The sequence below is a fragment of the Ursus arctos genome, unplaced genomic scaffold (genome assembly GCF_023065955.2).
Source record: "Ursus arctos isolate Adak ecotype North America unplaced genomic scaffold, UrsArc2.0 scaffold_7, whole genome shotgun sequence".
Taxonomy (NCBI): Eukaryota; Metazoa; Chordata; class Mammalia; order Carnivora; family Ursidae; genus Ursus; species Ursus arctos.
The window spans coordinates 15,093,549-15,106,866 of record NW_026623089.1 but is presented as its reverse complement, the minus strand read 5'-3'; the positions used below and the strand labels follow the sequence as shown (position 1 = coordinate 15,106,866).

Here is a 13,318-nt window from a genome sequence, read left to right as displayed (position 1 = left end):
ACAGCTTAGGCACATAGTGTTTTTCGAAGTGGTCTTCAACTGCTCTCAGTCTCCATCTCATTTCAACAGTCTTGAAAACAGAAGAGGAATACATCTGTATGCTGTTCGCTATGAACATCTCTGTCCTTTTTTATTTATTTATTTATTTAATTAATTTATTTATTTTTACTAGTCCTTTAAAATGCTTTATTTTCTGGGGGTTTATAATATCTGACTCAAATGTTATCTTTTTTTTTTTTTTGGCTTTTGTTGGCCTTTCACATTTTATTATTCTTTTCAAAGTAGTGCCTCAAGTCAAAGAAAATTCCTGACTCTTAAATATGTCTGTAAGCAATTGGAAATGGGGTAGCAAATACTGGGTATGTTCACATTTAAAGCAGAGTGATAATATGAATAGTTGCGTATGTATGCCCACAGAAACATGTATATATTTTTATACATACCTTTTTTATAAATATAAAATGCTGTATGGAAATCAGACACATTTTTATACCACTATTCTTAATAGTTAAAGAATTGATCTCTGAATTGATGTGAATGTTTTGAGGGTAGAGTGCTTGGTGAAAGTGATATTTGTGCTTCTTTCATGACAGATGATATGCAGATTGGTTCCTTTGAGCTTCAAACCTGATCCTTGATTCTGTAGTTAAGGAAGTGTAGCTTAAATAGCTGGAATTATTACCAGAGCTGTTAGGGGGGAATGAAGTTTCTATTTCAGATATGTAGAATGGGGAGGAATCATTGAGGGGAAAACGAGAGAGAGATTATTTTCTAGGACATCTGGGGAATGATAAAAGAACTTGAGATATTTAAAAATGAGAGCTGCGGAGGCAATCTGTGAGATTCAAAATCTGGCAGTTTTTTTGTAATGTGTTGTTTGAAATTGGATTCTTTGGGTTCAAAATAACAGATTATTGCTACCTCCATTATATTTTATTCTTCTATGTTGGTTAATTTTACTTACTCTGTTTGGTTCTATGCTAGTATACAAAAAAAAGGGTTGCTTTCTAGAAACTGAGATTTTATTAAGGAGGACAAATGCAGAGGGGAAGCCCACCTTTGTGTTAAGTCTTGGATTCCCTTCCTCACATTTCTAATTTAGCTTTTTATGGACACCTTCGAAGACTTCTGCTCACCCATCACCATACTTTTTCCTCCCTTAACTTTCTCTTCTTTCTTCCTTAATCATCTGCTATCATCTTTTTACTCTTTGAGGAATTTTTCCAAATTACACAGGAGTTTGTTTTAATGGTAGATGGCACCATCAATATCATCTATCCCCCCTTTCCTGTAGAGAGCACTTACAAACCCCAAAAGATGAAATAGTAAAGAATAAAGAAAATACTAAGTAGCATGTTGAAAAGCACACAAATTTGTTGTATAATGTGTAATTTTGTCATAATGTATGGTTGTCAGAGATGATATATACATATTAAATAGATTATTTAAATGGTAGAGGCCTCTGTGGGCTCAATCTGCTTCTGTGATGATTTTCACTTAATAAAATTATTTAAGTCCCAATAAGTCACAGGAGGGGAAAATGCAACTTTAAAAAGCAATTTTCTTTTAAGATGGCTTCCAAACATTGAGACAGATGAGGAATTTTTAAAAGACATCCAAATCATGATATAACAAATTGAGTTTATGTTCATATGTAGAGAATACAGTAGAACATTAATTTTCGAAGCAGTCTCCAAGTTGTATGGTTCCCCCTCCACCCCCGGGCCATCAATTCCCTAATTAGAGTGGCTCCAGGTTTCTTTCTTTACATAAATTAAACAAAATCTGAATCCCTGGAAGTCTGATTATAAGCAGAAACAGTTCTGGCTTACTTGAGCAGAAAAGGCACCTATTGGAAAGTATGGCAGAGACCATTGTCTCCCAGAATTTATTCTTCCCTTGTTTTTAGCACATGGCCTTCCAGCTACATACCACATTTCTTAGCCATCCTTGCAGCTAGTTTGGCTGTTGTACTAAGTTCAGGCCAATAGTACACGAGTGGAAGTGCTGTGTGGAACTTTTAGATCATTGAGATCTTTCCAAATGGTGGTGGATGACAATAACTTTAGTAACCAGTATTACTTGCTCATTTGCCCCTAGAATGTTTCATTAGGGAGAAATTAACTTTTAGCTTATTTAAGCAACTTAGTTTTGGTTCTCCTAACCTGTACCCTAACTAATACAGAAGGGTTCCCAGTAGCTCCGAAGAGAGATGAAAGGCTGGAGTTACCTTGGTTGGAAAGGGTCAGGTACAACAGAAAGCCAGGTGGGTAGGTTCATGGCTACCTGAAAGATGAAGCCACAAGAATATTTGGTTATGATATTCGTGTCACTCCACTGGACGCTGGGATCCCACCACTGGCATCCTTACTGTGCAAAGTACATGCTTCAGGCACAGCTAGAAAGAATTCTGAATGGTTCCTACATCTTTGTATCACTTGTGAAGATTCAAAGTCCTGCTTAGTAGCATCTGTTTGGTTGAGGTCTTACTCATACCTTGGCTGCCTAGACATACATAAATAGAGAATTTAACTTTTCTGATTTATGTAGTGGGACGGGATCCTGTTTCTGAACAGAATTCACACAAGAGAGATTTTCCCAAACAGGAAGGGGGTTGAAATGATTGGAGTCTCTCAAACAAATACAAAATCCAAATAAAATATTTTAAAACATAGATTGTTGCCTTAATTGACAAGGAATGGTGTAAGTAGTTCTCTATGTCTACTCAGAAAAACTTTGCAATGTGGAATCAATGGTGGGAGTAGACGGGTTAAAAAAATAAGCCCGAAGGCTTTAATGTCTGATTTTTTTTTCTTAATCCATCACACAAGACATTTTTCCCCCTATTTTATAGAGATGAAAAATAGGTCACTGTCTTTATATACAAGACTATTACTTAACCATTTAAAGATTGTTCCTGTGATGTTCCTTTCCTATTCCAGAATGTCCTGCTTAATTCTATTGTTCAGTCCTTTTAAATATCTTCAGGACATTCTTCATGTTTTCAGTATTTCAGTTCGTTTTAGACATGGTTCTCATATAAGGATTGGAGTTTGTTGTTTTAAGCCTTTAAAATATTGATTAAAAGATATCTAAGTATATAAATCAGAGAATTTGATAGTTTTATATAATGCCTCTGATTCTTTATTTAAACTCATACTTTATTTGAACTTATTTCAGTTTCTTTCATGCCTCTTTGTCCCTTACTATGTCTCGGCCTTTCTTATTTCTGAATTTCATCCTGGAATACCTTACTCCATTAACATTTTAAGACCAGGGCAAATCCTCCTGTTATATGGTTTCATAGGACCCTACATTTTAAATTTATAGCATTTATCACATTTATGTATGTGTGATTTTTAATTTTCTTTCCTACGGAGTATAAGCTCCATGAAGTGAAGAGTGATTATGTTTTGATCATCTTTGTGTTCCCAGTACATATTATAGTGCTTGACATGTAGTAGGCATTCAGGTTTTTTGTTGTTGCTGAATGAATTATTATTATTATTTTTAATTTAAATTTTACTTAGTTAACATACAGTGCAATATTGGTTTCTGGAGTTGAATAAATGAATTAGACATGTATTAGTTTGCTAGTTTGATGATATATAGACATTCAAGTAGAAGTGTTTCAGAAGATGAAGACTAATAAATTATGTAATGTACTTAATTTATAAAAAATAATTTTAAATATTGAGAAAAACAAGTGAATTTCAGCACGTGTTCTTGGATTCTTTGTTTTCTATTTATTGCAATCCTTTGGTTTTAGATTTTAACATTTGCCAATAGGTGGCAGTATTGACTACCAGAACATACACTTAACCTCTATGACTTCATTCAAGTTGTGAAAACTTGGTAATTTTGTTTGTTTTAGAAAAATATAAGATGTTTTAATTTAAACTCATGAGTATTTTTATCCTGAAGTGTTTTTTTTTCCCTGGGTTCGTCATATACTAGGGCATGCTTAGTTACTTTAGAATAGTGTACAAGTACACATCAGAGTATAGGCTGCACCTTGAAGAAATTCACTGGATAAATTACATTTTCCTTTTTACATTTAATAATAATAAACATGGTCTCTCTACTTTATTTAACTTTAATGACAGGTAATGTACAAATTAAATTCTTTTCTTTTAGTTCATTCTTCCCACTCGTAAAATCAGCAGATCTGACTTTTTGCAGGTCAATAAAATGAAGTTTTTATCCCTAACCTATTTGAAAAATTGTTTAAAGGTAACATTGAGAATATATATATATACACACACACACACATATATGCACAAAATAAGATTTATTAACTAATTCATTCATTTATGTAACAAAATTTTTTGAGCTTCTACTAAGTGCTAGTCACTATTCTATGCCTTTCAGATACATCGTGGAACAAAGAAGTCAAGGATCCTTGTGTAGCTTACTTATATTCAAACTGGGAGAGACAGATCGTAGACAATAAACCTAATATACATGTTATAAGTATAGTATATTAGAAAGGGATAAGTGCCATGGAAAAAGAAAGTAGAGCTGAGAAAGAGGGATAGTTCTGGGGATGGGAGTTACAATTTAAAATAGAGTGGTCAGCTTAGGCCTTATTGAGAAGGTGACATTTGTGCAAGGACTTGGTACAACTGTGGGAATTAGCTATATAGTTATTTAGGAGAAGAATATTCCAGGCAGTTGGAACAGTCAGTATAAATGTCCTAAGGTAGAAACATGCCTATTGTGTTTGAGGACCAGCCAAAAGGCCAGTGTGCCTGGAATTGAATTACTGATGGGAGATTAGCCAGATATGAGCTCAGAGAAGTTACAGAATAGGGGAGAGGTTTGGGGATGGGGTTAAGGGGTTGTTGGAGCGATGGAGGTATGTGAAAAATGGAGCCAGATCAGCTAACCCTTAGCATTGGGGACCATCGTAAGGATTTAGACTTTTACCCTAAGTGAAATGGGGAGCTATTGAAAAATTTTGAGCAGAAGATTGCTACAATCTGACTTAGTTTTAAAAGGTTCCTGTTGGCTTCTAATTGAGAAGCCTGGAAGCAGAGTACCAGTTAAGAGGTTACTGCTATAATTATAATCCAGATGAGAGGTGATAGTAGTGTGGGCAGGCAGCTGAGGGGACAAGAATGGCTGGAGTGCTGCAGGGAATGTTAAAGCAGGGTTAATTAGATTTGCTGATGTATCGGGTATGGGAGGGGGTGAGAGAAAGAAAAGAGTCCAAATGGCTTTGAGGTTGTTTAGACTACAGAGTAAGATGGAGTTGTTATCAACTGATATGAAGAAGAGTTTAGGAGGAAAATTAGTTTGATTTTGGTATGTGAAGTTTGAGATGTCTTTTAGACATCTAGGAGGAAACATTGAGGAGACAGTTGGGGTTTAGTGGAGGAGGTCTGTACTGTAGCTATAAATTTGTGTCTTAAAAATATTAAGTTGGAAACTATTGATGATACTTAAAGCCAAGAAATCAGATGAGATCACCAGGAAAGTGAGCGTAGAGAGAGAATAGAACAGACTGAGCTGGGAATCACAACACAATTCATGGGCTATTGTGCTAGACATACAGGTTCCTTCCTTATAGAAGCTTACCTGATGTTGAAATATTTACAAGCACTTATATTATTGTCTCTGACTTATATAAGTAGAACAAACAAATCCTGCTCTCAATCTTAGCTAACTATATTTATCATTTTCAATTACTCAGAACCAACATCCATAAAGCTTTGTTTTAAGCCTTCCACGACTCAAAATAATACATTGAAAAGCACTTTTCTTTGCTAACAGGACAGTTCCTTTCTATATTATAATTGCATCATTGACCTGAACTGAGAGAACCAAATATTCTTGGAACAGAACAGTATAATGATTACTACTCACACAATTCATTGTTCTATAAAATTAAAATATTGTCAAAACAGCTGTGAACATTTAAAATACACTGAATTCATGCCTGGCCTTTGGAGATTGGTTTAATGGGCCAAGAAAATGTTTATAATATTTCAGATACTGAAACAAAATCAGATTTTTCAGTGGTGTTAGAAAATGACTCTTACTCTTGTTACCTTGTTTTGCCTTTTACTTGGAGAACTTCGGATTCAGGGCACATACTAAGTCATAAAATTATTTCTGGAATGATTACAATAAGTTACATACACCTCTCTTAAAATTTCCCTTCTCAGCGTATTTTTCCCTTTTCTATTAGCAATCCAATTTCTTTTTGGGAAATTGCCTTTCATTTAGTGAGACTAGTCTTGATGGGATGATAAATCCAGATACCTGCCTATTCTAAACTTGATTTTGTAACCTCATTTTGAAATTCTCCGAATTTGTCCAATAATTCCCATTTTTCCTTAAGGTAGTCAAAATTAGTTTCTGTGGTGTACAACCAAAGAAATCTAGCTGATACACTATACCAGAGATACTATTAGAGGGCGTATATAAATGTGTATATACATATGTATATGTATTATATATTTCTGTTACTAGCTATTTAAAATGCCAAAGTGATATTTGCAATATAGAGGTATTGATAGAAATTTGGCTTAACAATCTACATTTGGCACAGTTCAAAGTTAGCATTTATTTAGTGTTTTTAATTGAGAACTGAAAAAAGAAAAGAAATATAATTTGGCCCTTTAAGTCTATACCACCTTAATAGTAAAATATTTTTTTCATGATGACTTAGATTAAATAAGAATTAAAAGTATGAGCTAAAACTGTATCAAGAAGTCCAAAATTCTAGAGAGAGATTAATTTTTCCCCTGAAATCAATCCTACTTGACTGGATAACTTTTTGGCTTCTTTTCTAGCTTTAAATGGTACAGAGAAACTCCACTCAGAGTTATTCTTGTGTTTAGAAATCAAAGCATGCTGTTAAGTTATTAATCAGTAAGGAGCAATTCATTTCCCTCCTTGTTGGTAGAGATCAAATTTTACTGCTAGGTTTTCCTTTCTGCATCTTTGGACATAGCAATTACAGGTTCACTAGTAACATCGAAAATTTGTATATAAATCTATTCATAATTTTGGGACCTTTGGGGAATTGCTGTTTCACTCATCTGAAGACTTTAAATTTTTATCTTTCTTTATATGGAAGCAAAGTTATTTTATAACTTTCATTTGTGTAAAACAAATATATTTTTTTGTATTGATTCTCATAAAATTAGAGATAGATTCCTTTAGAAAAACTTTTCCAGTGCAAAATAATTAGAATACTTTGGAAAGGAAGAAATATAATTTAGTAGTCTGGAATTACTTTGGAAGAACTTTAAAAACTTTGTAGTTCTTTCTTTGTTCTAGGTTTTATCTTTGCAATTTTTTCTCAGTTTGATTTTCCTGCAATTATAGGTTTTTGTTTTTTTTTTTTTTTGAGAGAGAGTGGAGTTGAGGTGGGGAGGGCAGAGGGAGAATCTCAAGCAGGCTCCCTGCCCAGTGTGGAACCTGACTTGGGGCTGATCTCACGATCTTGAGATCATGACCCTGAGATCATGATCTGAGCCAAAATCAAGAGTGAGATGCCTAACTGAGCCATCCAGGTGCCCCTGGGATTATAGGAATTTTTTACTTGTAATTTTCCTTTTTTCTTTGACATGTATATTTGTAATATCTAATGACACTAGGCTTTATTAAAATAGATTGTCTCAGGTAGACTTAGTTTTCTTATATATAAAATAAAGGGATTGACTTAATAAGAATAGGATTACTATAAGGGAGATTTATTATACTATTTAATTTTAAGTATAATCTCATATTATCTTCTTGGAATCCTATGCTCTTCTGATATAATCTGAAGCTTGAAGAAGTAACTTGTCCAAGGTTTCATATCTAATAAGTAGAAAGCTAGGTTTACTTCATAGCTCATGCTTTTAATCTTTATAGCTCTAAGGTTATTTTCATTCATTCACTCAGTAAGTATATACTGAGGCCACTTATATAGGGGTTGTAAGCTATGTTAGGAATTTTTCATTTTGTTTGAGTGTAGGAAACCATTGAAAGATTTTGATTAGGAGAATGATAGGAGTGAATTTATATTTTTAATCACTCTGGTTTCATTGTGGAGAGTTGAATGTGATGAGAAGGGAACCAGAATGGAGACTGTTGTTCCAAATAGTCCAGGTGAATGCACGGTGGCTTGGACTAGGATGGTAGTTGTAAAGGAAGGAATTGGTGGTTGGTGTCTAGTAGAAGTGACAGAATTGAAAGATGTTTATAATTGGTAAAGTACAGATACTCAGACACTACCCAGTCAGAATGGATGCTGGCCTTAGGACTGGAGCAAGATCCTGGATGAGCCATGCTGTGCCAGGCGTCACACCTTTGGTTGTTGATTGGAGAGGTTTGGATTACCTCAGGAAGGGGCCAGGGGAACTGGGAGGGAAGGCCAGGTACTTGAGGCAGCGTCTACTTATTTTGAAACCTTTCCATATTTTAATAATCAGAAAGGCTGTACACTTGCATACCTAATGAATGTCAGTCCAGGATTTGTTGGATTGGATATGGACTGTGGGGGGAAAGAAAGAACTCAGGAAAAGCCCCATGGTCTTTGCCCTGAGCAGTGAGGTGAATGGAGGTGCAATTTCCTGAGATGGTAAATACTGGTGAGGGAGCAGATTTGAAAGGGAAGAGTTAGGATTTTAGTTTTGGACATGGTAAGTTTGAGATGATTTATTAGACACCCACGTGAAGATGTCATGTAGGCAGTTTGTCTTTGAATCTGAAATTCAAGAGGGGTTGTGGGGCTGGAGATACACATTTGGGAGGGATCAGAGTATAATTCTACTCTCTATGATTGTAGACTAGCTTTTTCCCCTCAAAAATCTCAGCAGCCTTTACTAATGCCTAAAGTTACAGCATTAGAAATTCATTTATGCTCTTTGGGTTATTAAACGACACATAACGTGTGGAAAAGGTGGTGTATTAAAGCTTTATGAAATCCTCACTGTAACATGAATTAGTTTATTACATCCTTTTCCAGACAGCTGAGGTCTGCATACCTTGAGGAGATTCCCGTATTGATAGAGAGAAGTTAAGCAGGGAGAGTTAATGTGGAGAAGTTGCAGGAGGGGCCACATTAGGAAGTGGTAGATAGAGGACTTTTCATGGATGTATTTTTATAAAAAGGGAGTCTTGGGTGCCTAGGTGACTCAGTTAGTTAAGCATTCTACTCTTGATTTGGCTCAGGTCATGATCTCAGGGTCATGAGATTGAGCCCTGCCCAAAGTGTGGAGCCTGCTTAAGATTCTCTCTCTTCCTCTCCCTCTGCCCCTCCCCCACCCTCTAAAAAAATAAATAAAAAATAAAAAGGGAGTCTTGGAGGGCCTTAAATGTAGATATCAATGTTAGATTTTTTAATGGATGGCAAAGGCTTTGTATATAATGTATTCTTTATAGTTATTTGTGTTTTAAATTAATATTCAGTTTATAAAATTACATTTTTTTAAAGACTTCATTTATTTGAGAGAGACGGAATGAGCAGGGGGTCAGAGACAAGTAGACTCCCTGCTGAGCAGGGTGAATCCGATGTTGGACTTGATCCTAGGACCCAAGATCATGACCTGAGCCCAAGTCAGATGCTTAACTGAGCCACCCAGGCACCCTATAAAATGACATTTTTAATTATTTTAGTTATAGAATGCAGAAGGCTGCAAATTAAGATACCTAATTTTCCTTAAATTTTAAGCCATATTCATAAGTCTCATTCTATTTATAAACTTACTAATTTAGAACAAAATAAAGACAATCTGTAGAGTTTGACTATAGACATTCCTTCTAATAATTGCTAGAAGTTAATATAAGGTACAGTAGTAACAAAGATAAGAAAAATTTTGACTGCTATTTTGTGTAGAAAATTAGATATTTTAGATTACTGAGTAAAATTTTAAAAACCTCTAGAATCCTGTTTTTCTGTATTAAATAACAATATTTAAATAAATTAATAAATTTAGCTATGTGTTAGTTTCTTGTAACTGCTGTTTTAAGAAAAACAATAGACATTTATTAATCTCTTACCATTCTGAGATAAGAAGTGTGAAGTCAGTTTCACTGGGTAAAATCTCAGGAGTTGCAGGGTCACACTCCTTCTGGAGGCTCTATGAAAAGATCTGTATCCTTGACTTCTCCAGCTCTTAGGGCTGCAGTTCCCAGGACTTTTCCCTTCTTCAGTCTTCAAAGCTTGCTGCACCGCTAACTTCAGTGGTCATTTTGCTTTCTTCTTCTGTATTCAGATCTCCCTCTCTGTAAGGACACTTGTAATTATATTTAGAGCCTGCCTGGCTAATCCAGATAAACTTCCCAGCTTGATTTCTAATTTAGTCATATCTTCAAAGTTCCTTTTGCCAGATAAGGTGTAACATTCACAGGTTTCAGTGATTAGGACCTAGATTTCTTCGGGTGGGGGCATTATTTAGCCTACCACAAACCTGCTCTGAAATATTTTGCTTTAGCACAGATTTCATAAACATATTACTGCTTTAAATATAGTTCTGACTCTCAAGAGTTTTACATGCTGTTAATTCTTTATCAAGCTCTTTGTGAAGTAATACCCAGGTATTTGCTCCCGACTCCGTGCCGTTTAGGTGGTAGACTGTTTTTAAGTTTTTATTTAGAAAGTTTTAAATTTATGGAAAAGTTGCAAGAATAAGAATAATACAAAGAATATCCAAGTGCCCTTTACCCAGATTCACCTACTGTTAACATTTTACCCTATTTGCTTTATTATTCCTGACTTACGTAATTTAAATAAATCTACATTTCCTTTTTAAGAAAACAAGCCACAAAATTTCATACCAATGGATATATTACTTATATATAATGTCCATATGATCTCATTTCTCTTTAGTTTAATTAGAGATTGGTGAACTGTTTCTGTGAGTTTTGGCTTTGTAGGTTATATGATCTATGTTGCAAGTATTCAACTCTACTAGTGCAAAAGCAGTCATAGATAATACTTAAATGAATGAGCATGCTATGTTCTAATAAAATTTTGTTTGCAAAAACAGATAGTGGGCTGGAGTTTGCTCGCGGGTTGTTTGCCAACCTGAATTAAATGAATTCTAAGTGATTTAGAATTGGAATTAAAAAAATTTTTTTGACAGCAGTATGTTCCTTAAATTTCTTCAGTTACCAAGGAATAGTTCATAGTCTTTTCACTTAGAAATAGTAACATTTTCTGTATCTGATTTAAACGATTATGTCATTATCAAAGAGATAATCTAGAATGCTACCTAGTTTGTACCTGAAAAATACACTCATAGCTTGTAAGCATTGAAAAGGACTTTGAAGATGAATGAATGCATGGGTGAGTGAACAAATAAACAAATGGAAACTGTATACGTTAATGTTTCTCACATCAGGGTCTGTTGGGAAGTTTTAAAATTTTGTGATTCAAGATAATCTAAAATTTTTTGATATTAACACATTTAAGCCAAGTGATTGATCTCATAATTGAGTAAAAATATCACTTGATTGCCATGTCAACATTCCTGTTGACTATCAATTTGGGACCAAATAATATTGCTTATTATAGGCTAAAAAGAATATTACTGAGGTGTTCTGATGCTTTTGTGAAGTGAAGTTCAAATGATAATATGGCATATTATATGAATTTAAAATATTTATTAAAGGTAAAGGAAAGAAAAGTGATGGGAGAATTATGTCAATATAATATAGGTATGCTAAGGTTATGTTAAAAAAGTGCTATAGTAATATCATTTTCAATAGGGACCAATGATTTACTTTGAACAAAACAATGTCACTATCATATTAAGTAAACATTAGTTTTATTGATTTTATGTTTGTTTATATACAATTTATAAATTTTTGTTGGTTTTATATTTATAAAAGAACTTCAAACATAAGGAATTTATATTTAGTTTTGTTTGAGTGTATTTTAGTTTCCTTAGAATTAAAATAATTTATGAACCTTAAGTTTGGTGAAAATATATTTCCTTCAGGAGCATTCCTTCAATTAGTTAAGTCTGAGAAACCTGATCTAGGCTAGTCTCCTACATTTTACAGATGAGGAAACCAAGTCTCATGAGTAACATGAATGATGAGTCGGTAAAGGCAGTGTTTTTAACTTAAAGTTATATAAGTTATCCTGCACTTATTAATACTTTTTATTTTATTATGCATAATAATTTTTTCTTTTGAGGATAATAAGCCTTCCTACAACTGCCAATTTTGGTTGTTCTTAATAATAATGATACTAAGAAGAAATGTAATTTTTATTTTTTGTATTTGTTTAATAGTTTATAATTTGTAAATGCTCTCATTTCCATTGTCTTTTAAAAATTTATAATAATCTTTAGGGGATTGATTGTTATTTCTATTTTATAGATGAAGGATTGATGATGGGAGAGGGAAACAGACTTGCCCAAGGTCACACTTGTTGTCAGTGACCAAATCAGGATTTGAGTACATTGATTTGCAGTCTAACATTCTAGTAACATACTAAAGTAAATATGAAATTTTATATTATTTAAATGATTCTTTGAGGTTGTGGTATTTATGTCTGATTGGGTATATGAATTTTTTCCCTGTAGGCATTACTTTTGCTCTTAGAATTTTTCCTGTAAGTTATATTTCAGACCATTTGTTATGTATATTGCATTTACTAATATCATGAGCATTGAATTCTTAAATTCTCTTAATCCATATATTCTGTTTCTATAATCTAAGGTCTTTGTTTAATGCATTGTGTTTGATTTTTTTTTTTTTTTGATAGGTCCTGATTGTTCTTTGAATGTTCCCTCTACTGAGTCTTACTGGATTCTGCCAAATGTTAAACCCTTCAGTCCTTCTGTAGGTCGGGCTTCCCATAAAGCAGTTTTACATGGGAAATTTATGTGGGTGATTGGTGGATATACTTTTAACTACAGTTCTTTTCAAATGGTCCTGAAGTAAGTTTTTTTTTTTTTAGATGTTCATAATCTTTTGGATTATTTTGGTAATAAGACTATACTAAATGTCTTACTTTATTGCTGTCCAAATTTATAAATGGTTGTATCAGTGATAGTATCTACTTCCTACGTGGGACTGATTTGAGAATATATGAACTAAATATATCCATAGTTAATTTTTTGTCATTGTGCATCTAGGTTAGTTTTGTAGAAATTTCATTACCTCTCTAGAGAGTGCTTTTCACAAATTCTTAGTATGAAAATATTAACTTCAAATAAGTAGGGGGCCATGCCTGTATTAGACATTAAAAATCCTGCCACCTTTTATTTTTCTTTTAGAATGAAGTGTAATTGCTTATATAAAAATATTTTCAGTTTGTTCCGTAAGTTTTAAGTTACCTGAGCTTTTACTTTACAAGCTTTTGGGA

General features: G+C 33.7%; 1 protein-coding gene across 7 annotated transcripts in view; it reads left to right on the top strand.

The window, feature by feature from the left end:
- Positions 1-13,318, top strand: part of ATRNL1 (attractin like 1) — a 746,554-nt gene that overhangs the window by 39,947 nt on the left and 693,289 nt on the right. For all 7 annotated transcript variants that reach the window (XM_026494203.4, XM_026494204.4, XM_057308391.1 and 4 more), the window contains exon 6: positions 12,716-12,890. In XM_026494203.4, coding sequence (XP_026349988.2) covers positions 12,716-12,890 — 175 coding nt within the window. The remainder of the gene's footprint in view (positions 1-12,715; positions 12,891-13,318) is intronic.